At 45.6% G+C, this 26,739-nt stretch overlaps 2 protein-coding genes across 7 annotated transcripts; both read left to right on the forward strand.

The window, feature by feature from the left end:
- The first annotated feature begins 11,794 nt into the window (after window positions 1-11,794).
- LOC4336715 (E3 ubiquitin ligase BIG BROTHER-related) lies at window positions 11,795-15,269 on the forward strand. Of its 4 annotated transcripts, none has more exons than XR_010741108.1 (7): window positions 11,795-11,999; window positions 12,257-12,406; window positions 12,927-13,158; window positions 13,258-13,367; window positions 13,688-13,870; window positions 14,097-14,205; window positions 14,800-15,269. XR_010741108.1 is itself a non-coding variant. In XM_015778883.3 (7 exons), exons 2-7 carry the CDS (start codon window positions 12,263-12,265, stop codon window positions 14,842-14,844), a joined length of 765 nt encoding a protein of 254 aa, XP_015634369.1. In that variant the 5' UTR covers window positions 11,795-11,999; window positions 12,257-12,262; the 3' UTR covers window positions 14,845-15,269. The 4 variants fall into 4 exon arrangements, 2 of the variants coding, with proteins under 2 accessions (XP_015634369.1, XP_015634368.1); XR_001545112.3 differs by having other exon boundaries at window positions 11,795-11,890; XM_015778883.3 differs by having other exon boundaries at window positions 13,688-13,812.
- A 2,997-nt stretch (window positions 15,270-18,266) lies between these two features.
- Window positions 18,267-21,787, forward strand: LOC4336716 (F-box protein PP2-A13). 3 transcript variants are annotated; one of them, XM_015778279.3, is made up of 4 exons: window positions 18,399-18,615; window positions 18,733-19,307; window positions 19,806-19,924; window positions 20,991-21,787. In XM_015778279.3, the coding sequence occupies exons 2-4, from the start codon at window positions 18,939-18,941 to the stop codon at window positions 21,415-21,417; spliced, it is 915 nt and encodes a 304-aa protein (XP_015633765.1). In that variant the 5' UTR covers window positions 18,399-18,615; window positions 18,733-18,938; the 3' UTR covers window positions 21,418-21,787. The 3 variants fall into 3 exon arrangements, with proteins under 3 accessions (XP_015633763.1, XP_015633765.1, XP_015633766.1); XM_015778280.3 differs by having other exon boundaries at window positions 18,406-18,595; XM_015778277.3 differs by having other exon boundaries at window positions 18,267-19,307.
- The last annotated feature ends 4,952 nt before the right edge of the window (window positions 21,788-26,739 follow it).

The raw sequence follows: 26,739 nt of genomic DNA on the forward strand, positions 1-26,739 counted from the left end.
CGGGCCCGATCCCCCCTCGGGGGGGAGCCACATGGCGCCTGGGGCGGCCTTCTCCCTCTAGTCTCGGCCAGGGAGTGGCCGCCGCCCTACCTCAGGCCTGACCCTCCTCTGGGGAGGGCCACGTGGCATTGGAGGGCAGCCTCCTCCATCCAGTCTCTGGGAAGGAGTGGCCGCCGTCCTACCTCGGGCCTGACTCCCCTCGGGGGAGGGCCACGTGGCATCGGGGGGCAGCCTGCTCCGACTAGTCTTTGGGGAAGGAGTGGCCGCCACCCCACCTCAGGCCTGACTCCCCTCGGGGGAGGGCCACGTGGCATCGGGGGGCAGCCTCCTCCCTCTAAACCTGATACCCCCGGGCCCATATCACCGACAGTGCCTGACCTGATGAACAATTGCTCCCACAATGTACTGGTAAAAATTTTATCTCTGTCTGAAATTATAGCTTGTGGCAACCCATGCAGCTTATAAACATTAAGCATGAAGACTTTGGCAACATCCATGGCAGAAAAAGGATGAGATAGGGTCATAAAGTGGGCATACTTAGAGAACTTGTCAACCACTACCAAAATACAGTCCTGCTTGTTAGAACGAGGCAAACCTTCAATAAAATCCATGGATATAATCTGCCAAGCTCCATCAGGAACGGGTAAAGGTTGCAGCAGTCCTGGATATTTAGCTCTGTCTGGCTTGGATTGCAAACAGATTGAACAAGCATTCAACTGTTGTTGGATGGTATCCTTCATATGAGGCCAAGAGAAAAGAGATTTGATTCTGTGGTAGGTAACAGGAAATCCTAAGTGTCCCCCCATGGGACTGTCATGCAAGGCAGAGATGATTTGCTGTTGCATTGAAGAATTATTGCCAACCCACACTCTTCCCTTGTGTTTCAAGAGCCCCTTGTGCAGCTTATACTGAGGGTGAGAAGCAGGATTAACGGCCAATTCTGTCAGAAGCTTAACTGAAACAGGATCTTGGTCATATCCCTAGATTATGTCTTGCAACCACACAGGAGAACATTCAGATAGAGCCAAGAATTCTGACACTTCGGCAGGAACATTCCTTGAAAGGGCATCAGCAGCTACATTGTGCTTGCCCTTTCTATAGACAATTTTATATTGCAACCCAAGCAATTTAGTGAAAGCCTTATGTTGCCAGGGAGTGTTAAGCCTTTGTTCAGCAAGGTGCATGAGACTATGGTGGTCTGTCAAGATCAGGAACTCTTGGAATTGTAAGTAAGGGCGCCAATGATCAACTACCATCATAATAGCCAAACATTCTTTTTCATAGGTGGAAAGGCCTTGTGTTCTTGGTCCTAGAGGCTTGCTCACATAAGCTATTGGGTGCTGATTTTGGGAAAGGACTGCTCCAATGCCTAGGTCACTGGCATCGGTTTCCAAAGTGAAAGGTTGCTGGAAATCAGGGAGAGCTAACACAGGAGCAGAAACCAAAGATTGTTTGAGCAATTGGAATGCTTGTTCTACTTCTGCAGTCCAATTGAAAGGAGCATCCTTCTTTAGCAATTGTGTAAGAGGTTTGCTAATAGCACCAAAATTCTTAATAAATTTCCTATAATAGCCTGCCAATCCCAGGAATCCTCTCAGCTTTTTAATAGTAGTAGGTCTGACCCAATCGACAATACTCTGGATTTTAGAAGGATCTTTTGCAACTCCAGCCCCACTGATAATATGGCCCAAATAGGATATATGTTCCTGGGCAAATGCACATTTACTGAGTTTAACCTTCCACTGATGATTAGATAACAGCTGCAGGACTTGTCTCAAATGAGTAAGATGAGTAGGCAGATCAGGACTGTATATGAGGATGTCATCAAAAAACACTAGGGCACATTTCCTCAACACTGGACTCAAGGTGTCATTCATAGCACCTTGGAAAGTGCCAGGGGCTCCTGTAAGGCCAAAAGACATCACCTTATATTCATAGTGTCCACTGTGGGTTTGAAAAGCTGTTTTGTGCTCCTCCCCTTCAGCCATTCTGATTTGATGATAACCAGCTCGAAGATCTAACTTGGAAAAATATCTAGCACCAGCCAACTCATCTAAGAGCTCATCAATAACTGGCATGGGGTAAGTTCCTTTCTGAGTGATATTGTTAAGCTGTCTGTAATCAATACAGACTCTCCAAGAACCAACCTTCTTTTTAACCAAGAGTGCAGGTGAAGAAAATGCACTGCTGCTGTGCTGAATGACTCCATTTTGGAGCATTTCTTGAACCTGTCTCTCTATTTCATCCTTATGTCCAGGTGTATGCCTATAAGGTCTGATAAACACTGGTTTGGAGTTTGGGAATAAGGGTATCCTGTGATCACAATACCGTTTAGGAGGTAGCCCTTTTGGTTCTTGAAAAACTTCTTGGAACTCAGTCAGTAAGGGCTGCACAATCTCAGGAATAGAGGGAGATAGCTGATTAGTAGATTTATCCAATTGAACAAGGTACATGATTCCACCAGACTTAGCCAATCCATGTAACTGGCCCGGAGTTATAGGGAGACAGCTGAGAGTACTAGACAGTGTTCCCTACAACCTGACCATTGAGTCATTCAACTGAAATTCTAGCCACTTGTGTACCCAATCCACCCTCATTGGGCTAAACCGTTCAAGCCAATCCATTTCAAGTATCACATCGTAGGCACCCAATGCTAAAAGTCTAAAGTTGCTCTTGAAATGTATTCCTTGAGTTAACCAATCACAGTCAATTATGTGCAGTGAGCAAGTGAGGAACCCACCATCAGCAACCTTAACTCTAGCTAGTACTGGCATAGCCTTAACCCCTGATAATTTGAGACCAATCTGTTGATACACAAACGAGTGAGTACTGCCAGAATCTATCAGCATAAGAACTTCAATGCCCTGAACCCATCCTCTTAACCTGATTGAGTGATTGGAGTCAGTACCATTAATAGCTTGCTATGATATAGCCATTAAGGTGTCAGATTCAGGTGGTTCTGAAACAGCCTGCTCAGACTGAGATGAACCTTGTAAGACGTCCAGCAACTCTTGGACCACATGTAACTGAATGGAGGAAGCACATTTGTGATCTCTGCCCCACTTCTCCCCATAGACAAAACAAAGTCCCTTGGATCTCCTATAAGACTTGAGAGCTGACAATCTATCATATTCCCTTGAATGATTGCTTAATTCAGTTCCTCTCCTATCATTTGAAATGATTGGAGGCCCTCCTTTAGTGGTTGGTGGCAGAGGCAATGGCATAGCACCTTTGACTGACTGTTTCTGGTATCCATCAGATTTTTTAGATTCTTTTGGCTTATCACCCTCCAATGCTTCTTCCTGTAAAAGAGCAAGAGTACAAGCAACATTCAAATCTCCAAGTCTTTGAAGCAGAATAGCAGACCTAATCGCATGCCTTAGCCCCTCAACAAATTTAGTGACAAAGTAGACTGGTTTCAAAGATGGGTCATAAGCCATCATTTGATGCATGATGCAATCAAACTGCTCTACATAATCAGCTACTGATCCTGTTTGACAAATTTTAATCCATTGTCTAATAAGGGCTTGCTGCCTATCTTTGTTAAACCTAGTACAAATTTTTTCACATAGTTCAGACCAAGTAACCCCTTCTAGTTGAGACCTAACTGCTTGCAGCCAAAAGGCAGCATTACCAGTGAAATTGAGTGTTGCTACCTTAACCCAATTACCCGGATGTATGCCATAGACATCAAAATAAGCCTCACAATTAGACTTCCACATGATTGGGTTATCTCCATCAAATTTTGGGCAAGTCATGGGGGCTACCCCACCAGTCATACCAACTGACAAAGCAGACTGAAACGAATTCATGGCAGAAGCATCCAAATGGAAAGGAATTGGAGAGACATTGTGAGACGCATACGTACCATTGGCCGGGATTGGCTTTGGGGTAAAACCCTCAGCCTCCTCACGATTCAAAATTTGAACGCGGTGGCCATCTAGACCGGTTGAGCCATTTGGTCGAACACCTGGTGAGTCCAGGGTTCCCGCTGGAGTTGTTTGCTCTGTTTTGTTGGCTGAAGAGCTCTCCAGTTGATTTACTTGCATTTGCAGCAGATCCACGGTGGATTGGAGTACATCCACCTTCTTCTCCACAGCTGGGATCCAAGATTCCACCGCCTCCTTGAACAACCGCATCTCCTACGCCTGCCTCTTCTCCCCTTCCTCCCTCTTGCGCTCAGTTTTCTCCATCTTCTTTAGAAGGAGATCAAGTTTTGCTTCGTTCTCCATGATTTTAGCGGTCTACTTCGTCACAAAACGTGGTTTCTCCAGGGCTTCAGATCTTGTCTCACCTCACCCCGAATTCGGCCAACTCGAGCAAGGCAAGTTACCTTTTCACGGATCTACCCGAGGGTAATCCAATCCTTGCCCAAGAATTTCACGGCCAAATCAAGGGAAAAAGAGGATTGACGAAGCTCTGATACCAAGTTGTGAGCACTCTACTCTTCCTCACAAGAACGAACAAGATCACAAGTTTCATCGATGGATCAACAAGATCGCATCACCTCCGCCGCCTTCGCCGCCGATATATTGATCTTTCTCATATGAGTTTCATCATACAGAGGAGTTTGTTTATATATCTCTCTCGTTCGGCAACAACGCCAGCTCACAACTGCCAGCTATGCATTAGCTATTACATGGCCCAATCCGGCCCAATGAATCTAGTATTTGGGATACGGAGTCTTGCAACCCGTTTGCGCGGCCCACCATCTTGCGGTTGCTGTTGCTCGTCCGAAACGTCAGTAGCTGGGCTGCTGACATGCTCACGTGTAAATACCAATAATGCAAACTCCTATCAAATCATGGTTAATTCGCAAAATTTTATTTTTACTATACCTCACTCTCAGAAATCAAATGACACTTGTAAAAATTAAACCTTCGGAATTCAAATCATTAATTTTTCTTTCAAACCGAATAAACCCTAAATTTACCGGGGGAAAATAAGCCCGGGCCCACGCCAGCCGCCACCCATACGGTGCACGGGCAGACAACCTGCAACCGACCAACCGGACTCGCACGGCCGATAGATCAACCTCGAACCAGACCGCGCGCGGCAGGTCTCTCGCTGGCACGTGGGCCAGGGAAGAGGTGGAGGAGCCGAGGAAGAGCCTGCACGACAGCACGAGTAAAGTCCAGCGCAACCCCCCCCCCCCCCCCCCCCCCCTCCCGCGGCGCGCGCGGGTGTTGTCGTGACCACCCCCACGGTGGTCGACGGTGAATGGACGGTCCTGCCGCCTGGATGATGCCTCGCGCCTGGCCGCCCGCAGTAAACGCCACACATGCTGCGCGGTGCCTACTCCCCTCCCGTACCCCGTACTCCTGATGCCAACTATGCACCGTCTTTTGACTCGGACATAACGCATATAGTATGTTACTGTACTACTGCTGCTGCTGTCTCGTGGTACACCGGTGCGACCGCCTCCATCCTGTAGCACTAGCACAAAGAGCAGTGGCTACCCAGGGCAACAGGGTACTGGACTAGTGGAGGAGTGGGGTTAATACAGTCAGCAAAGGCTGTATTAGGCCCTTCTTGACCGCTCGATGAGTTGAAAACCGGGCACGTAACCTGTTCACAACTGTCCATCAGGAGGCGTGCCTGTCCCTCACTAGAATCATTGTTGTAGCATGGGAAGCGGTAGGATCTTATCCTCGAGACCTTGACGGCGTGACGAATGCCTAATCTGATCCGACTGAAGTCTGGATATTCAAATCTTGTGAGCTTCTTATTGTAACAATAGGATAAACGGCCAAGTTGCGGTGTGGTATAGAGTACGGCATCTTAACAAATGCTAGTCGGCGAGATCAATGTCAGCATGCTCCAATCAATTGGCGGAGATTTTTGTGGGCCGTACCTTTGTGTGAGACTGAAGCAACCAACAGAATGGACTACTCTGTGTTCGGATACCCCTTTTCCCAACCATTTTTCATCGTTTTTTCACGCGCACGTTTTTTAAACAGTTAAACGGTGTATTTTTTGCAAAAAAATTTTATACGAAAGTTGCTTAAAAAAATTAATCTATTTTTTTAAAAAAATAGCAAATACTTAATTAATCACGTGCTAATGGACCACTCCGTTTTCCGTGATCACTGTTCTTGGTGGGAACTTGTCCTAGCGAATACTTAGGGCTTGTTTAGTTCCCAAACAAAACTTTTCACACTGTCATATCGAATGTTAGGACACGTGCATAGAGTATTAAATGTAGATAAAAAACAATTGCACAGCTCGTTGGGAAATTGCGAGACGAATCTTTTAAGCCTAATTGCGTCATGGTTTGACAATATGGTGCTACAGTAAACATTTGCTAATAACGTATTAATTAGGTTTAATAAATTCGTCTCACAGTTTACTGATGAAATTTGTAATTTATTTTGTTATTATACTACGCTTAATATTTTAAATATATATCAGTAAATCTGATGTAACATGCAGTGGTAAAATTTTTTACCAAATAACCAGGCCCTTACTAAAACTATCAAAGGCAAAGCAACGACAAAAGCAATACTAATTAGGAGGTGACACGCCAACATCTCGTCAAAGAACCGAGCTGTATCAATTTTTCGCGCCATCAACATTATGGTTTTCCTCTGTTTATTTATAAGCTAGCATTGGCACTTTTCAAGTGCTACTATACTGCTATACATGGTTGGATAAGTATAGTACAACTAGTATATACTTTTATAAATAAAAGAGGAAACATATATTCGGTCATTCGGGTGCCATTGTTCTTTTCAGGATATATACCATCCTAGGGCAAGGCCAATGTATGATGTATATACACATATTAAGGTGGGACCCATGAATAGTTAGCATTTCTTATGGTATGATGCACAATGTATATGGTCTTTAACATGGGTCTCACTATAAAATAAAAAAATTAAGATGGCTGCCAACTTCTTTGAGATAGTAGTAGGGAGAGAGAGGATGTGTAGGAGAAAAAAATACTTGTTTATTCACTATGGCTAGTTGTAAGCTTGAGTTGCATCATAAGAATTTTTTTCCTATTGCTAACTTACACAATACACAATGTATAAGGTGTGTCTCGAGAATATATTTATTCCTTAAGGTTAACTTTTTAGCACATTTTGGTTGCCCTTAACACATACTCCACATAAGGGGGACGTAATTGGCAATATGTACATATGGAGTGTGGGAATCGGCTGTTTTGACTTGTTAGCTAGCCGTATTAAGAGTACTTAATAGCAGTTGGTCCATCGCCCAAGCTGATCCAGTTAATCGCTAATCTCTATGCTCCCCTCTGATAAGGATGCCATATGTCTGACACTCGTTTTCTAGTACGGGGTACCAGGAAAACTCTGTTCAGAGTATGGTTTGGAGGCACATGGGTTGGCCAGGTTGGTCTGCGGCACCCACCAGCCAAAATCAGTAGTACCACTACTCAGTTCTTGGATCTGGAGAATTTTCTTTACTGGAAGATGGTGTGCACTGTAACTTCAGAACTCCGGCATCCAGCGGTTACAAGTGTACCACTGTAGTACTGTAGTGCTAGTAGTTCTAGCGCTGCTAGCATGGGGGCAACTCAGCCAACTGCCATGACAACTTTCCACTCGAAAAGACGAGGAAACTAACCCACATGCCAAAGCATGCACGTGGTTCATAGAGCCCTAAAACAGAGTAATCCTGGTTTATTTTAGTGGCCCCTTTTTGCAGCAAACCGACGGCCTCCCTCATGCTTCTTCTCTATAGCTTGGGCAAAGTGTAGTTACCAGTAGTAGAAGTCCTCTCTGTCCCGCTCTCTCTGTTTCTGTAACGATAATACTATAAAATGGCAGGAGTCATCCGTGATCGATGCCACGACTTGGTTTAGTCCGAGCCACATGCCAAATACAACGGTCTAATCTAGGAGTAGTAGTACTTAGCATCATCAGCTGGAGGAATGGAAAAATTGGACCAAGACATAGTGGGTCGGGCTGCTTCAAAGTATGCAACCAATCACCAAAGTATGGCGATCGATATGTATCATTATCTACACGAAGGTCAAACCGTTGCACAGCTCGCGAAGTTCAGAAGACATCAAGACAACTTGCGATCGATATATGTATCGGCGGCTTCGAGACGAGCCGTGCGTGTGTAGCGTGCATGGACGCCGTCTGTTCCAGGCAGCAGCTAGCTAGCGGATGAGGCATGGCTCCCGCGAGACGGCGAGAAGACGATCTGACCGGTGGTCGCTGTGCCAACCACAGCGAGGCTGCGGCGCATTGCCATGCCGCCATCGTCAGAACTCAGAAGTTCCCTTTTCTACCGTGCTATGGGATCGAGTACCCACCAGTCTGCTACACGACATGCGTGTGGAGCCGTGGTGTATGGAGTAGGCGCTAGCATAGCAGGAGCAGCATCAGGCCGGGGGAGACGGAGACAAACAAATGCTTCCCCACGCAGGACGGAACGAAGCCTGTGCGTACCTTCATTGCCCGGCAAAGAACAGAACATCCGAAGTTCTCAACATGGGATATATTGCTATCTTGCTTGGTCTTCGGTGGATTCGTATCATCGTATGCGCTGCAACGGCAGATCAACAATCCATCTACACACCGTCCACCATTGCGGTGGAGATATAAACACACTGTAGAACATTTCGGGTGAAGAAGGCCAAAAGTGGTGCTAAAGCTACAATAAAATTCAGTGTGAAATCTGAAGCCATGGGAGGCCCAAAACCCCCTGTCTCAGCCAATATCGTGCAGTCCGTTTGTTCAGTTTGGTGCCTGGGAAGTGGGAACAGAGGGAAGCAGAGAGTGTGAACGTGAAATTCAGAATCGGGTGAAGCTGCATTCTACAATGGGCCTTTAAATTTAACTGGACCAAAGGCCTCGTGGGCTTTAAATTCAAAAGGAGGCTTAAGCTCGGGGTTAAGGGCCTTTAAATTTAACTGGACCAAAGGTCGCTGTTATAAGCTGGCCTTCAAAAGGCCCACTAATCATTAGTTGTTGGGGGAAAAAGTGCACCGAAGGTCCCTCAACTTGTCATCGAATTACAAAATCGTCCTCCAACCACAAAACCGGATACAACGCATCCTCCAACTTACAAAACCAGTACAAATTAGGTCCCTCGGCGGGTTTGACTCCTGTTTTGTCGGACGTGGCAGCTGACTCGGCGTGGGGTCTACGCGGGTCCCACATGTTAGCCTCTTCTTCCCCTCCCCTCTTTTTCTTTTTTCTCTCCTCTTCTTTTCTCTCATCGGGCAAGGCAACCATCGGATGAAGAGGAGGCCAGTGGGGGAGGCGGGAGGTGGGACTCCGGCGGCCAGCGACGGGCGACGAGATGGCGGCGGCAACGATATGGGAGCAGGAGGGCCTCCCCCCACGCCGCCACCACCGTTGCCGACGGAGGAACACGGTGAGCTGCCTCCGGTGGGCTCGCCGGAGGAAGTCAGTGGCGGTGTGACGGCGCAGGCGGTGAAGATCTCCTGACGAGGGACAGCAGCAGGTTGTTCGTCTCCAACATCATGGCCGCGCCCCCTACGTGCTCCGATCTCTCGCCGGCTGGAAGAGGAGCTCGCGAGCGGAGGAGACGACGTGCGGCTGCGGCGACGGCGGCTCGGGTTAGGAGAGGGTTATGAGAGGGCGAGAGATAGTGGGGGTGGGAGATGCATGGATGGACGACGGCGACGACACGAGAGAAGGGAGGTGGCGGCGGCTGCAACGCTTGAGAAGGGAGGCCCGGGCTCCGACGCCGAATACCACCTCCTTCGCCGCATACCCCCGCGCCCACAGCCGCTGGGAGCCACTGCCATAGACGACTCTGCGCCGCTCGGCCTCGGCGGCGGCGGCGGCTCCGGGCAGGGATAGGGCCGCCGCCGTTGCCCAGCTCCTCCCCGGCGGCGAGGGAGGGCGGGCGCGGGAGGCCGTGCTGCGCCGCCGCCGCCTCATCACCTGTCGCCGGCCGCCGGATTCCCGCCTGCCCCACCGGCCGGTTGCCCTGGCGACTATTGAAGTGCGGAGCAAATGGAGAGAAAAGAAGAGGAGAGAGGAAGAGTGGGGAGGGGAAGAAGGGGCTGACATGTGGGTCCCACGTTGAGTCAGCTGCCACGTCGGACAAAACCGGAGTCAAAACCGCCGAGGGACTTAGTTTGCACTGGTTTTGTAGGTTAGGGGACGCGTTGTATCCGGTTTTATGGTTTAAGGACGATTTTGTAATTCGATGACAAGTTGAGGGACCTTCGGTGTACTTTTTCCTTGTTGGGGAGAGATGTGTCTAAGACGGGAGGAAGAAATCTACTGGACCGGGCCAAATTGACAGATACTCAATGGAATATTGGTTGTCTGTATACATTCGAAAAACTTACCTCCCTCGACAATGGACCGAATCTAATTCTACTGTAAAAACAGGTATATATTGTCTCCTTCAACTATCAAAATCAGCTCACTTTATCTTTACGAGTGGTTTTTATTTGACGTAGCACTTGACTTGGTCTTCTAACATGGTGCTCTAACATGGTGCTTAATTAGCAATTCAACCGGAAAAAACCCATAGGGTCCAGTGGTCCACATATCGATAATATTGTTGCCATCTCACACCTCTATTTGCTCTCTTCCCTCTCAATAGTGGAGGGATCTACAGTGGTAGGCCTCCTTGGATCGTGATAGTAGCAACACTAGCATGAACTCGAGGAAGAGTAGGGGGTTATTTGTGGAGTGCAGAGCAGGCCACACTTCGTCGGGTGGAGCAAGCAGCAAGCGACGAGCGATGAGACGGCGTGGAGGTTGGCCCCTATCTCGGCTTCCTTCTCAACTCCAACCATTAGACCCTACCACCAAGATAGCCTTCATAGCTCCATAGATGGAGGGTATTCGAGAACAATGAAGGAGAAGACGTTAGCGATGGTTTCGGGCTTGCCTAGCGCGAGGATGATGCGGCAAAGTAGGGCTTCGTGGGTTTACCAGCTGTCACCAATGACTTGTGCTGTTGCCGGCACTAGCACGTTGGTGAGAAAAACAGACTCCCGTCGAGGTGGTCGAGCCTGAGCTCCAACACATCCCCAAGCCTTGTTGTCTGCATGGAGCCATCACAATCACCGTCTCCTACGACCTCGGGTCTTTTAAGGAGAAAGGGATAAGATGGCAATAATGTTTTTTTTTACTGATATACGAGTCTCTTTTAATTTTGTCATGGCTAAATTACTTGGCAGATGAATCGAATCAATGTGGCACGTCAAACAAAACTATGGACTATGATTTGACGTAAGCATCATGTAGCACATAACATCTTCAAAATCACTTGTGGTAAAATGAGATGATTTTGGTAGCTGAAAGGCTATATACATAGTTTTGTCAGCCCATAGTTAAGGGAGGTAAAATGGACTTTTCTTCATATCCGTTTTATTGCTGCGGCAGTGCGGGATTACGGAATGGGGTTTGATGGGAGTTGCGTCATAATCATGAACTTATCAATGGCTTAAACCGATTTAAAATTGTCGTAAAACATGGGAGCACCGAGCACATCCTTCTCTCCTGCTTTCCATGATATTTGACCGCCACAAACAAATTACAGGCGATCTAAACCGTCCGTTCAACCTCCAATACGGATGGCCCGACGCGACCGACGCCCCACGGCCCACGGCACCTTCTCGACCCTGACGCGTGGACCCTCTAGGCTACTACTACTCATCACCGCGGGCCCCGCGAACCAGCCCCACACGACGGACGCCACCACGCTCGCGGTGGACTCGGTCCACCAAGACCGCAGGCACAGGCGCCGGCGGCGCACACAACACCGGACCGGAGCACCGGAGGCGGGATCAAGGTGAAAGGCCACTTGTTTGTGTGGACTGTGGACTGTGGTCTGTACCTCCACGGCTCCACCTCACTCGTCGCAGCTCGAGAGTTCGCCCAAGTCTCCCCCCGATCCGTGCAGAGATCCTCGTGCGTCCGAGGTAAGCACACCCCCCCCCACCCCCAACTCCCAGTTCCTAAGCCCTCGTAGATTCGCCATTCCAACTCAGTTTTCGCGCACGAAATGTTCGTCTTCTTTCTTCGTCCTAGGTGAGCTTTATTGCAGATTCGCCGGTTCAGTTTCGTTTGCGGCTAGAAATGTTCGTGTTCTGGGGCAGTAGGATGGGTGTCGGGTGCTTGATCCGTGGTTCATGAGGAGGGTTTTGGAGTGTGAGAAGATCCGAGACACCGCACTGAATTACTGATCCCATTCTGTGCGTGTGAGCGAGGGAGAGGGAGGGAGGGAGACTGGGAGAGGAGGGGTTAGTTTTAATGTAGCCGTTGAATGATTGTGCCTGATTTGTTAGGTGAGCATGGAGGTGATGCATGATACCACTGGGAAGAAGGAAGTGGTTGTCTGTTATATGAACGCCCCTCTACCGTACATGATTGAAGAGAATTACGGGGGATGCTTCTTTGAAGACGACGTTGATCTTGCACAGGTTCTCCAGGACCAGGTTGGGTGCGACCGCCTGCTACCTTCTTGTTTGATTGTTCCTATGCTACTGATTTGTTTCTTGTTTTGTTCCTGTTCTCCTTGTTGCATAGAAATCTTAACATCATGTGTTCCACCCCATGGAAAATTGTGTGTTTGGACAACACAATGTACAATGTTATGGAAATGCAGCCAAACACTTCATGGATTAGGTTGTTAATTTGTCTTTTGTTTTGTTGTAGTATTATTGAAAGTAGACCTGAAAGGTGAAACATCTTTGGCTCTCGTGGTGCCATAATAATGTGTAAAGAATAGCCTCTTGATGACATTTACATTGTAAAACTTCTAGCTCATCCCTCATTGTTACATGGTGCTAATTACCATTATCACAAAATATTTTGTACAGTACTAGTTATTTGTCGAAGGTTTTTCAGTAGGATTGTGATGTTTCTCTTTTATAGTACAACTGCACAAGTCAACAGTGCATGATACATATGAAAAATATGATCCTCATTTGCTTGATATGCTTGCACCTTGTTCAGGAAATAGTCTATCAATTAATACAAGGAAATTATGGTACTGGTTCATCCAAAACTCATTCAAATCCTAGTTCTAGTTATAGCCATGGATGTGAATTGGGTGAACGGAAACCATCAGGAGTTGCAAGTTATGAAGCGCAACTAGTTGTTGATGAAGCTTTAGCTCGAGAGCTGCAACAGATGGAGGACCAACTAGCAAGTGCATCAATTGATGACCATAACATAATAGAACATGGTTAGTTGTTTACTGGTACTCTTCTATATAGTACAGGACAACTGGTGAGTGTCTTTCCTCTCGTAAATGCTAATACGTGGTTCAAAAATATCTGTTCAGGAAGAAAGCCAATAGCTTCTTCAACATCTAGCGGTGGTAATGCTTCTGCAAGCAGACCTCCTCAGGTAGTGATGGAGGATGGCATTGATCCAGATAACATGACTTACGAGGTGAATTCCTTCAAACCATTGTTTTGCCAGTATTTTCTCTACTGTTTCGTAAGGGGACGTGCCATTGTCAACTGGTCTTCTACTCCATGAACTTTCATTTCAAAGTACCTGTATAGTCTATGGTAACTACTGTTGTGTCATAGAAAATTCAAGTATACAAAAATTGGACGTCTCCATTTTACACACATTGCTCTAACCATGTTTACTATATAAAAATTGTAAAGTTGTTCTTTAACAGCTTATTGCTTTTAACAAATGCAAATAAATGGGATAATTGAAGCTATTTTCTTTTATTTTGTTGAATTTTGTTTGTATTTCAGGAACTGCAACAATTAGGGGAAGCTATAGGTACTGAAAGCAAAGGGTTGCCGGAAGATGTGATAGCGCTCTTGCCTACTTCAACATACAAAATTAGGATATTCTCAAGAAAGGAAAAGCATGACGAGTATGTCCCTGTCCTGATTAGATATTTCAGTGAAAATGTGATGTGCAGTTATCAACAGGTTATTAATAAACATTTTCTATGCAACACTCTCATTTACTTATTATTATTGTAGAAGGATATTTGGTTAGTACTTTTCTGATCTTAAGTTGCATCCTTCATCATTGTGCTAGCAAAGGAAGCTCCTAGAGTACTCGTTATCTATGGCTGCATGTTCATGTTGAGTTATATTGCTTGAGTATGAAAGTATTTTTAATACCCACTTCTTTGAATGTTTACAAAAACAGATGTGTGATATGCTGTATGACTTACAAGAACCGAGATAGGCTGACTAAATTGCCCTGTGAGCATCAGTACCATCAAACTTGTGTCACCAAATGGTTGAAGATCAACAAGGTAGGCCAACCATGCTTTTCAATCTTTCCAATGTTTAGTAGTGATAAGTGTATATGTGTATTTATTGTAGTTACCGTGAATATGACCTTGATTACTTTGCTCACCGTAAAATTGTTCTGCTTTTCGAAATTCCATCTTATTACCTGGTCAGGCTAGATTTAGGCTGAGTTCAAATCTACGGGTTTGTCACCCGTCCTCCCTAGCATGCAAAATGGAGCGGCGGATTAGTGCATGATCAATTAAGTATTAGCCAAAAAAACTTGAAAAATGGATTATGAATTTTAAGCAACTTTCCTATAGTTCTTTTTTTTTTGCAAAGAACACACTGTTAAGTAGTTCGGGAAGCATGCGCGTGGAAAATGAGGGAGTATAGAAGTTGCAAGAAGGGAGTATAGAACACACCCTTAGATAGAATGACAATAGTAATGTACTGACAAGAAGACTTAAATAGGTAATGAGATGGGTAAGTTATGAGGAAAGCTACCCAAGAAAAGAGCTTGTAATCTCGTGTGTTCATAGATTTACAAAATTTTTGAGACCATGTTTGCATCCAGAATGTATTGATACTGATCAGCCTTGTGACACATTTGTCAGGTATGCCCTGTTTGCAACAAGGAGGTTTATGGGTCGGGCAAGTGAAACATTACGGATTCATCTTTCATGAAAAAGGAGGCAAACATGACGGATTCATCTCACGCCAGTTCAACAGGCTTAAGAAGTATCATTGTTCACTGGCTGTGCACTCATTAGCATGCATCATGGTGGCAGGAAAGGCAATGCATTGTATTGCTAATGATCGGAAGATTGTCAGCGAGTTACCGAGGAATGTCTCAGCAAGATAAATAAGATAGATGCTTCTGTTCTGTTTTTAAGCTTTATGGAGTCTTCGAGTAACTGAGACTCTTATTTCAGCTTTCAGGCCTGGTGCTTTACACACACTGTATTGTAACATATCATAGGATGTATATCAGTATGTGTATACTGAAGATTAGTTGCATGCTAGCATCTCTGTATTGCTTGTACTCTTATCTTTTATGGTATCAAATTTGGCTGCTGGAGTCAGACTTGTATGGTCTTCTTGATGAATGGTCATTGGTCAATTCCCTGACTTCTGAGCCAACCAGCTGGAACTATGGACTGCTATCGTCTAGCCAGAGAGTGTTTGGTCTTGTTTCCAAGTGGCCAATCTATGCTTGGATAATTCTTTATAATGGAACATTGGACTATTCTACATCCATTAACGAAATATAACCTTCTAAACAGGACTAAATGATGTTGGCATAAAGGCTTTGTACAAGGGAAGCAGCTTATGAAGAGACAAATTTGTGGGAGCTTCTGAAATGAGCATGAAAATGACAAATTCGACGGGAACAAGGACACAAAATGGCAAAAGTCGCCATGAAACTGCATGCGTGGTGCTCGTCAGAGCGGAAATTCGACGCACACAACGGCACAAACGCGATAGGATATCGTTAAACCCCAAAACTTGACCATCACAGGTGGCGCGTCGAAGTACTCGTTTGACCAGACAACTACACAAGTTCATCTGGATTAGCTTTGTTTATTAAAGTGTAAATTTCACTTCGGGCCATCTTTTATTACCGATGTTTCGTTTTGTACCACCCTTTAAGCAATATTTTCATTTTGGACTGGGTAAACCTGCCTTTGTTTCACTTTGGACCACCCGACTCTCTTCTCAAGCATATAAACGATCTCGATTACATCGTCCCCTACTCGTCAATGAACTGCCACAGCTATATGTAAGACTATTTCTTCGACATATTATAAGTTGGATGTAGATGGATAAAAAAGTAAGGGTGGTCCAAAGTGAAATAAAGGTAAAAATACCCAGTTCAAAGTGAAAACATTAGTCCTAAGATGGTACAAAGTGAAACATCGATAATAAAAGGTGGCCAAAGTAAAATTAACTCTTTATTAAACCAATCCTGACGCTGCTCTGCCCGAACTGTCACGCCCACTGCTGGTTTCAGATAGGAATCCTATCCTGACGACGAAGCTTGTCATTTTCCAGACATCCCCTCGAATCATAGCATATAAGCACATCATAATCAATTCATCAAACTCGACAGGGATTTGTAGTTGTTTAGAAGGGATTTGAGAGGATTTTATTAGGGTCTGAAAAGCAATTGTTTCGGAATGAGAAGTACTTAACCGACGAAGTGAGCAGTACTAGTGGACTACTAGGCGTAGTGTCTACGAAGTGGATAGGTTTGCAATGGGCTGGGCCCCAAGCTAGGTTGCTGACTCGGATCCACGCCCATGGGCCCCGATGGAAAATGTTTCATATTGCTAGGCCCAAATCGCACGGGGGCCCAAAGGTTAGCGCAGCCTGGTCCCGGCTGATTAGACACCGGCACATGGGCCCCAGGTAGTTAATCATTGATGTGAGATTTTCTGGTTGTTAAGAGGAAAATCCGGAGAGAAGAGAGAGGTCCCTGTCACACACGCTGGCTAATACTCCTCCCATCTCCTAACACCAGAAAACGTATACATTTAATTTCCATTTCTTGTTCATCGTGAATAATGGACCAGACAAAATCAATGGCTGGACAACGTTTCAGATACTAGATAAGAACAAGGCCTCGATGCTGCTTATGTACTAATACTACAACATGTTGATACTTGATACAAGTATATAATCAGTGGTCCAGTGCACACCTGTATTTATTTTGTACCATCAGAAAACAACGGAGTTTATCCGTGGGAGAAAAATAAAAGAAAGGGGTACACAAGTCTGCATGCACCAAACATTTTGATGGCAACTTGGCAACCGGTGGAAACTTGGCAGAATGCCGCCAATTGTGGCCGGCATGATGATACTTCACGCGTGTACGTTGCTCGGTGCTCCAAACCTTATCGGTTCCCACGGCGAAGAATGCCCGTAGTCTCGTCATACACTCGTACTCCCGCGGAGATAAACACTCTCTGTAGTTAGCTGAATATTTTGTGCCATGTGTCGCCACAACCCTGAATCCTGATTTGATAAAGATGACAAGAAAACGATACAATCTCCCTGTGCTGATGCTGCGCTGCATGGATCGAAAAGGGCAACCTCTCTGTACTGATAGGGATCGATACGGCATCGATCCAGCCGAAGATATTTAGCACCTCCATTTCGCGCAATTATCAGTGACAACCGACAACTCTATTGATTATATTTTTCTTTTCCAAGGAAATCTTAGGGTGTGTTTGAGGAGAAGGGGATTGAAGGATTGGGTAGATACGTAAAACGAGATGAGCTATTAGCTCACGATTAATTAAGTATTAACTATTTTAAATTTTAAAAATAAATTAATATGATTTTTTAAAGCAACTTTTCTATAGAATTTTTTTTTAAAAAACACCATTTAGTAGTTTAAAAAATGTGTACGCGGAAAACGAAACAAACAAACTCACTCTCTACCCTCTCGAACGCTGCCTTAGTATCTTTGCCCTTTCTGACCACAAAAGGGAGGGTGCTTTAGTGCGAGTAGAAAACTGCAGTTCATGCAGGTGAAGATGACGACGTGGATATCTTCATCTTTCTCGATCGGTTGTTGCTTTCGGAGTTTCAGTACTTGTCCATCGATGTTTCTTACCCGTTTTCTCATCCTTCGATGATAGTTCAATCTTCAACCGATATAGTAGTATATCTGATCTAATCTACTCCAAAAGGGCTGAATACTTATCTGATCTACCGGCAGAGCACGCGATTATTTACGTTGGGAAGGAGTTTTCCAAGAAAGAGAACAATTTAACGATCAGAGCACATTAGTCATTAGACATTTTCAAGCTGTCAAACATGGTGCGGTGGTCAGTGTAGCCAGTATAAAATGGACATGAAAACTTTGTTTTTTTTTTTTTGCGTTACATGAAGATTTTTATCTCTCCTAATGCATTGCGCATTAGCAGCCAACTGGGAATATTTCATATGAAAAAAACACCTGTCAGAATCACATAAGGACACGAAATATATACTGCACCACCGAAACTGATTGCATTGCTACACACCTAACCTGAAAGACCTGTTCCCCAACTCCAGGCACATTCAGAAGGCTTTCATAAAGAAGAAATAGAAAACAAATTACCGTAAATCCAATCTGAATCACAGGCGGTATCTAAACAGTAGCACTTACAGAACAATATCAAACTTGACCTTAACTTATTTTGTCTGAAACTAGCAACCCAAAAGGCGCATATATTTTACACAGTCATCACCAGGTCAGCAAACAGAACCTCCTAGTAGCTCTTATGTCTTCAGGCTTCCGCTATAACTTGAGAAGACTGGCCCTCCAAAGCCTTCTCTTTTCTCCTCCAATTCGACAAATTTGACGCTATTCCGCATTTTATTCAGATCCATTCCCCCTCGTTCGCAGCTTTCCGCGTGAAGGTACGAGCATTTTAGAGCAGGTCAGGGATTTTTTTTTATTTTTTTTACGCTTGATTTGATGCCTAAAATGGCCAAGAATCTGGGCCTTGATTCGGAGACGAGTTTCTGATTAATTCGAATTGGCTGCTCCGGATAAGGTGACCGGTTGTTTAGCTCCGGAAGTCCGGATGAAGTATTCCTCGCTGCAAATCGGTTGAATTGAAGCGGAATTAGCGGTTGTCCAACCGCTAACGCCCGGACAGAGAAGAAAAGGTATCCGCTTGGGAAGGCTAATCCGGAAGCAATCGCGGCGATCCGTCGTCGTTGAATCGCTTCGAGAGTTTTGGCATTTCTTCAGCGTGGCATGGGGGCGGGGGCGTCGAGCATGATGGGACCGGAGGGGTACGGCCGGGGATGGGGGCAGACGTCGCTGGGCGACATGCCGGAGAGCTGCGTCGCGGCGGTGCTGCTCTACCTCGACCCGCCGGAGATCTGCAAGGTCGCCCGCCTCAACCGGGCGTTCCGGGGCGCCGCATCCGCGGACTGCGTCTGGGCGGCCAAGCTCCCCGCCAACTACCGGTACCTCGCCGCCCTCGCCGCCGCTGCCGACGACGACAGCGGCGGCGACGGCGCCACGGAGGGGAATGGCAGTCGCTGCTCCTCCGCAGCCATGATCAAGAAGGAGATATACGCACGCCTGTGCCGGCCCACCCCATTCGATGGGGGCACCAAGGTAAGCTAATTTATCCTCTGTAATAATGACTCTCATTGAGAACTGAGTTTAGCACCTGCCTTATATCCTGTGCTTTCTGCTCTTGTTGTTGGCAATACATCTATGTTCTTATTTAGGTTGAAGAGAGGACATCGAGGTTCTTATTGATAGGAATAATAGCATTCCTTATGTGGAAGAGAGGGACATCGAGTAGAAAGTAGATTTGATTGTGAATTAACAATTAGTAATTGTTGAGTGAGATTTGTTACTTTATGGTGATATTAGAATTAGGATGACTTGATTGTTGAGAATCTCAAACATCTTATTTGATATATCGGAGCGCTAGTAGGATAGATCGGAGCACTAGTAGTAAAATATGAAATAATCATATGGAAGTTGAGGAATTTTTTTTCATGTGTATTTGGTTTGCCTTGCTTGTCTATGTTGGATGATGCTTGTTCTTGCTTTTCTTGTATGTCGTGTTTCAATGATCTAATTGAAAAATATATTTGTGTGTAGGAATTTTGGATGGAGAAGAACAAGGGTGGTCTTTGCATATCCATTTCCTCAAAGGCTATGGCAATCACAGGCATAGATGATAGGAGATATTGGAGTCACCTCTCCACAGAGGAGTCCAGGTACTTCCCTCATGGCTTAAAACCTCGGTGTGAAGTTCCTTTAGAAGTTAAGATTAAATTCCATGAAACTATTAGTTTCGAGACCTATTCAAGTTTTGGTTTTCATAGGATATTTGACTAGAAAGAATGGGAATAATATCGAATACCTCTCACTGCATGGTTTATTTTCCTAAATATCCTACTGTATGGAGGTCAGAAAATTTCACTTAGCTCTGGATACGTGCTTATTGGTGTATTGGAAACTCTCGATAATTATGACTCTCACCATGCTCTCTTTAACTTAGTGTCAACTGCTCTTTATCTTTGTTATCATGGCCATAAATTTATTTCCCCTTTGTCGGAAAATCTTTCTTATGCTGATACATGCTTTCATCTCGCACCTGTCCAACAAGAGAACTCCTCTTCTTTTTCTCAATTCAAAAAGAGCTTGTTTTCCATAAGGTCCATCAAAGTAATAAGTACAAACAAACTGAGAAGGCTAATCTGTTAGCAAGCTTATTGTCTAAACTGCTAGTAACACCCTGTGCCGGTTCATTCAAAAAACAAGAAAAAAAAAAGAAACTGAACTGCTAGTAACAGCTCACATCTTTGCTAGCTATTCCGCTTGAGGGTATGCTTGGCATGTGTTGGTGCTTGGCAAGGTGCTAGGGTCCAATAGCTGAAAACTGGAGCCTTATTTTCTGTAGGCAGTGTACTCTACCAAATATACAGAGCTCGTGCGTACATAAGGCCCCAAATGGCGCATGATTCATTTTTGTTGATCAATCGTGCTGATATATGTCATCCTTTGGGTCATTTCTGTTGTAGAAAATTCATGTTGTACAAAATCATCTAGCAGTTCCGTACTACCATTGTCTCCAGTCCGATAATTTCTGATGCAAATTGTATCTTCAAAATTTAGGTCCTTCTATTTCATTCATCACCTATACGGTTTGATGCCAAATGATTTCTTTGATAATTTTGCATAGTTAGTCCTCTCAGATACCTCCACTGGGTATATCTTTTTAGTCTTCACTGATGTTGCCAAATAACAAGTGACTAAACCAATATATTTTTCACCATACAGATTCCACCATGTCGCGTATCTTCAGCAAATATGGTGGCTTGAGGTGGCTGGGGAAATTGATTTCTGCTTCCCTGCTGGTTCATACAGTCTTTTCTTTCGGCTCCAGTTGGGCCGACCGCACAAGTACATGGGCCGCCGAGTCTATGGCTATGAGTCAATCCACGGCTGGAACATTAAACCGACAAGGTTTCAGCTTTCAACTTCAGATGATCAGCAAGCTACGTCGCAATATTATCTGAATGAGCCAGGAAACTGGATCCTTTACCATGTCGGGGACTTTGTCGTATCAAGTTCAGATCAGTTAACCAACCTTAAGTTCTCCATGATGCAGATTGATTGTACCCATACAAAAGGCGGTCTATGCGTTGATTCTGTTTTTATATATCCCAAGGGTCATCGACATGAGGACTGCACAATCTGCAAGTAAATTTTGGAAAGCCACTGGATCCCGTTCTCCTTTTTCCAGGTCATTCCTGTCCAAAAGCTCAATGTATATATCCAAACTTCCCACAGAAAAAATTTTTGTATGGGCGTGAAGTCTTGATCGATATTCTTTGTAGTGTTAGCTAAATCAGCAGGAAGATTATAGATGTAGGTAGTGAGTTAGGCATGAGTGCTTCTGTGCTTGGAGTTTTATCTGTAGAAAGAGCAGTTCCATTTGTTCATCATTTGTGTAGTGATGTTTAGGTGATAAAGTCTTTCGCCGATGTTTTTTGAGATTTGTACAATTTCCCCCTTTCTTGTACAGATTATGTCGTATTTTTACTTGTAAATAATATGTCAGATTAAAATGTTTATAGTTTGTTCTACTACTTATTCTACTTAACTGTGTCTTGGTGGATAATTTGAGGCTTTGAACTGAACATACTGGTTTGCTGGAATATTTTATTAGGGGGAAAGAAGGTAAGAGAAAACAAGGACATTAGTTCACTTTAGTCTCTCAATTTATCATCAAGTCTGAAATTCATCCATCAACTGAAATACCAGGTATAACTTATCCCCTAATTCACAATACAATGTCAACTTTGATCCCTCGAAAGTTGGTACTATAGTAGCCGGTTTTGGCTGATGTGGTGAGTGGGGCCCACGTGGGCCCCATATGTTTGCGGGTAACCGTTGTCTGCGTCATTGTCCTCCTACCTTGCAGCATCATCATCACCTCTCTTTGGGTAGATGCGCCATCAGATTTGTTGGCATCTACATAAGATGATGTGGCGTCGGACCTGCGTGATGGTCTTTCCCATAAATATGAGGTCGCGGTTACGGCCTGCGTGTACGGGGAGTCAAGGGGAAAACCACGGCTTTGGTTGATGGACTCTGACGATGACGACAACGGCTCTGGTGGGGGGCCAACGGCTGTAGTGCCGCAGAGTTTCCACCACCACTCCATAAGCGCCCGATACAAGCTTAGGATTTGGCGTCGGCAATCCTCTTGGCGATCTTGCGGAGGCAGTAGTTGGAGCTATCATGGAATGGGTTCGACGAGTTGATGCACTTCGGCCACGATATCCCCCCCCCCTCCCCGCCGCCGCCATTGTGCCCTGTGCTCAGGCTTCGAGATTCGGTGGAACCCTAAAAGAAAAGGATTAGCTTCGCGTGCGATTAGGGATTGAGAAGCTACGGTGATGGCAATGGCGACGATGGCAAGGTGATGTGGTGGGCTTTTCCCTCCTTCGCGAGCTCTTCGTGCCGGGCCACCATGGCCCTTTCCTCGCTGGCCACCCCGCTCCACGCTTGAGAATATGAGAGATGGGAAAGAGAGGGAAGAGGATGGAGAAGAGTTGGCTGCTGACACGTGGGCACATGTGGTTCCCACAAACCACGTCAGCCAAAACCGTCCATTATATTGTCGAGGGACCAAAGTTGAGACGGTGTTGTGAGTTGGGAGATGAGCTATACCTGATATTTCTGTTTAGGGATGAGTTTCAGACTTGGTGAGTGGTGACAACTTGAGAGACCTAAAGTGAACTTATTCAGAAAACAATAGAAAAGCGTTTCAAGAGGAACCCTATGGGCCTTTGGGTGCTGGGCTATGCTCAGTTGGGATCTAGCGGGCCAACTCTTGCGTCGGAGGAGTCTTGTTCACTAAGAAGTGTAATGGGCCTAGCGGCTCTGGGTTTCCAAGCTTAGAGTTGTTGTCGAACACAAAAGTTGCGCGTAGTTTTTGCTTTTCTACACTCTAATCCTTTTCTTGTCTAAATAAAAGAATAAACTTTGAATAATCTGGCCCCTTTACCTCTTGGACGTATATATAGCACATCAAGCTGCAAACCTAACCGTTCTACAAGAGATTATGCTATGCGCTTTATAAGTGCGTAAGATTATCAGGTTGACAAGGCCATTGAAGCTGGGAAAGCGAAAGCAAGGCTCGTTAGTGGTAACTCGATCAGCACAAGGAAATTAAAGACAAGTATGGAAGCATCTCAGTGGCCAAAACAACCTTAGATGCAGTAGTTTTCTGGCAAGCAAAGCTAGCTTTACACTGACGCGGGATTTACGTGGTCGACGGCATCGCGCTCGTGTTGTCGTGGGGAAACGGGAACTCGCCGAGATTACCGGGCCATCAGAACGTGCGGCAATAATAATCAGACTTCGTCTTCCGCCTGATAGAGTAGGACTCGTTTGTCCTGGAGCGGCACACTTTTCTTTTTCTTTTTGCCAAGCTAGCTAGTGCTGCCTCCTCTTGTGCAATGCCTTTTTACACCGGGTGCCAGATGGGAACGTACGTGACCATGGGACACGACTGGTAGTAGCTAGCTACCTGTATCATTAGGAGGGAGGAGTAGTTGTTACCCACCGAGCTAGCTAGGGAGAGGAGGGCGAACCTGCTCGCTCTCAGTGCTGAGCTCAATCAGCAACCGTGTTTTGACTGAACTGGTATGCACCTTGAATGCATTTTTGGCGGCAATGATGCATGGCAGTGCGATGATGGCTTTGCTGTGTTGAAGTCGTTGGAACACTATGATGGGGTGCCCTGGCACAGGGCATGCCATGCCAATGCCATTGCCAGGGGCAGGGGGCTGATACTGATATACTGGGCTGGCTGGCTGGCTGGCTCTGACGGCCCCGGCGCCTCCCTGTCTCTGGCCGGCCTCACGAGCGGTGGACGTTAAATCGCCCCCTGCCTCTGCCTCCCCTCTACTGGGTGGTCCAATCTCATCCATTGTGCTGTGCTTGTGTTCAGTGCAGGTTGCTTCATGTTTGGTCTTCCTGTACTCTGGGCCACAGTGGTCTAAGTACGCGCCGGTCGATCGACGTGTCGACCGGTGAGAGCATGCATGCATGAGTGCACCAGCGATCGACGGGATTGCACTCCGCGACAGTGCTATATACGCATGCAGCGGGGGAGAAAAAGAAAAGGCGCGCGCGGTCAGTGATGCGACGTAGCCTGGCGTCCACCGATCTCGTCGCGCGCGCGCGCGCAGACATGGCCGGCCCTGGCGCCGCAACAGTGACCCCCTCCTGATCGGTGCAGGCCGTGTGCCTAGCTAGTGTGTGGGCATGCATGCAGAGACGGCACTGTGGCGTGGCGTCCTCCAGCGTAATCGATCTCACGCGCGACTAACGCCCCTCGCGCGTTTCGATTCCTTCTCCCTAATAATCATGGATTGCACTCTCGCGGAGCGAGAGCGAGTTTAATTTCTTTTACCACCGCCCCTTGTACTTGCAGCCTTTTGCTGCCGCCGGCCGGCCGGTCAAGGTTTGAAAGTCGTCTAGAGAGCGCGCGATCGATCGAGCCCGCATTGTCATTGACCCAAGAAAAAATAAAACCGATCCATCCGCCGCGCCATGCACGTCAAAGCGAGTCGCTGTCACCGCGCTCGATTCGCGCAGCAAGTTGCACCGGCGTTGGCCACACGTCGTGCGCGCGTATCACATACGTAGTACGTACTCCTATCCTAGCTAGCTACGTCGCTCGCTGGACGGAGCCGACATGGCGAGCACGGCGCCCATGTCGTCGGCACGTCGTTTGCTGCATGCGCGCGCAGGCGGCCGCGGGTCGTCGCTAGCTAGCTGATCGATCAGTCGATCTGCAGGCGCGGCTCGAGAGGCTTCCTTGGGTTATTGAGGGGCACGGTAGGGCAGGAGGCCAGCGCGCAGCATACTACATGGCACGGATAGGGCTAAGGGCAGGGAGCAAACAGGCCGGTACAATTATAATTCGGGTAGCGAGCTGTAAAGCCGACGGTTGGTTGGGAAGCACGCATGGGATTGGGCAGACTGTTACGGATTACAGGCCACAGTTACGGATAGCATCAAGTGGCTACTATAGTCGAGAGATTTGACACAGAAACGGGGCTGATCGATCGCTGGTGTCCGCCTGTCGTTTTTGCGGCAACTTGCGCGTCTAATCCAACTCCAGCCAAAGGGGTCCCGGACGTAGCAGTAGCCAGCAGGATAAGCACGACGACAGGGGGGATTAATTATGATATGATTCCAGCTCGGGAGCAGGCATCTGATCTAGGGTTGGTGCTGCAGAGAATCCCTGCCTGATCGCTCGCCCTGTGTATCGCTGCATGGGCGAATGGGTGTGTGTGTGTGTGTGTGAGAGAGAGAGAGAGAGAGAGAGAGAGAGAGAGAGAGTTGGGATGGATCTGTTGCCCAACTGCCAGCAGCTGCACCCCTGAGCCAGGTCCGTGTGTGGCACCGCCGATTGCTCCCCATACACGCAGCAACAAGGGAAGAACACCTGACGGATTGCTTGGAGCCTTGGATACGTGGGATTGTCTAATCCATTCCGAATCCAAGACAATACTCTCCCTTCGTAAAAAAGATCACACACCGTATAAAAAATATAAAGATTTTTTAAGTTGTATACGGTAATGGAAGTCGGTTGTGACTATATGAGGAAGCACAGCAGTAAATAAAATCTGAGTAGAAGTATTAATTTGTAATATCTGATCTATCAAATTTTTTTATAATTTTGCATGGAGCAAGATTTTAAATGTACAGTTAGATATGATATACAACTTAGTGCTTCAATTTTTACAAATACAATTGTATTTCATATTTTTAAAATATCCTTCTGTTTTGAACAAATTAAAAAATCACTTGTATTGTATGTTGTGTACAATTTATATAGATCATTAGATTTATTTCCACTCCTATAATTTGGACCCACCACTATTGTGTGTATCTTTCTCTCTCTCTCTCCTTTCCTTTTCAATTACTAGGATGAATTTTAGGCCTCCATCATATGGTCCTAGAAAAGCAGCCACCATATCGCTTCTAGAAACCTAGAAATTGCCACATTAGTTATTACAAAATAGACAATATGTACCATTTGACCATGGTGCACCTAAATTATAAATGGGGGAGATAAATCGATATATTTTACGCAAAATACAACTATATTTATGGAAACATAAACTTATCAATATATATATATATATATATATATATATATATATATATATATATATATATATATATATATATATATATATATATATATATAATACAATAGTATCTATAGAAAAGCCATGAGCTATATATCAAATCGAATTATAATTTAAAATTCTATTGTACGCAAGATATAATTATATTTTTTAAAACAATTGTAAGTACAATAAATCCAATTCTAGTTTTATATTCTAGCTCCCCACAACTTTACGCAGGAAATGCACTAGCTTAACCATGAAAATTAGTACGTAGTTTTAAGGGTTTCAAGGGAAATTTAAAAAGGAGCATGAGTGATCCAATATAATAAAAGGGTTAAATATGGGATTATTATTTTTCATATTTATAT

The sequence above is a fragment of the Oryza sativa genome, chromosome 4 (assembly GCF_034140825.1).
Source record: "Oryza sativa Japonica Group chromosome 4, ASM3414082v1".
In the NCBI taxonomy this organism is placed as follows: Eukaryota; Viridiplantae; Streptophyta; class Magnoliopsida; order Poales; family Poaceae; genus Oryza; species Oryza sativa.

What these genes read in the sequence shown, in the direction of transcription:
- LOC4336716 (XM_015778277.3), top strand. Translation starts at nt 18,939, where the DNA reads ATGGGGGCGGGGGCGTCGAGCATGATGGGACCGGAGGGGTACGGCCGG. An exon ending in CATTCGATGGGGGCACCAAG is followed by an intron (nt 19,308 to 19,805) that starts GTAAGCTAATTT and finishes ATTTGTGTGTAG; the next exon opens with GAATTTTGGATGGAGAAGAA. An exon ending in CTCTCCACAGAGGAGTCCAG is followed by an intron (nt 19,925 to 20,990) that starts GTACTTCCCTCA and finishes TTCACCATACAG; the next exon opens with ATTCCACCATGTCGCGTATC.
- LOC4336715 (XM_015778883.3), top strand. Translation starts at nt 12,263, where the DNA reads ATGGAGGTGATGCATGATACCACTGGGAAGAAGGAAGTGGTTGTCTGT. An exon ending in CACAGGTTCTCCAGGACCAG is followed by an intron (nt 12,407 to 12,926) that starts GTTGGGTGCGAC and finishes CACCTTGTTCAG; the next exon opens with GAAATAGTCTATCAATTAAT. An exon ending in CCATAACATAATAGAACATG is followed by an intron (nt 13,159 to 13,257) that starts GTTAGTTGTTTA and finishes ATATCTGTTCAG; the next exon opens with GAAGAAAGCCAATAGCTTCT.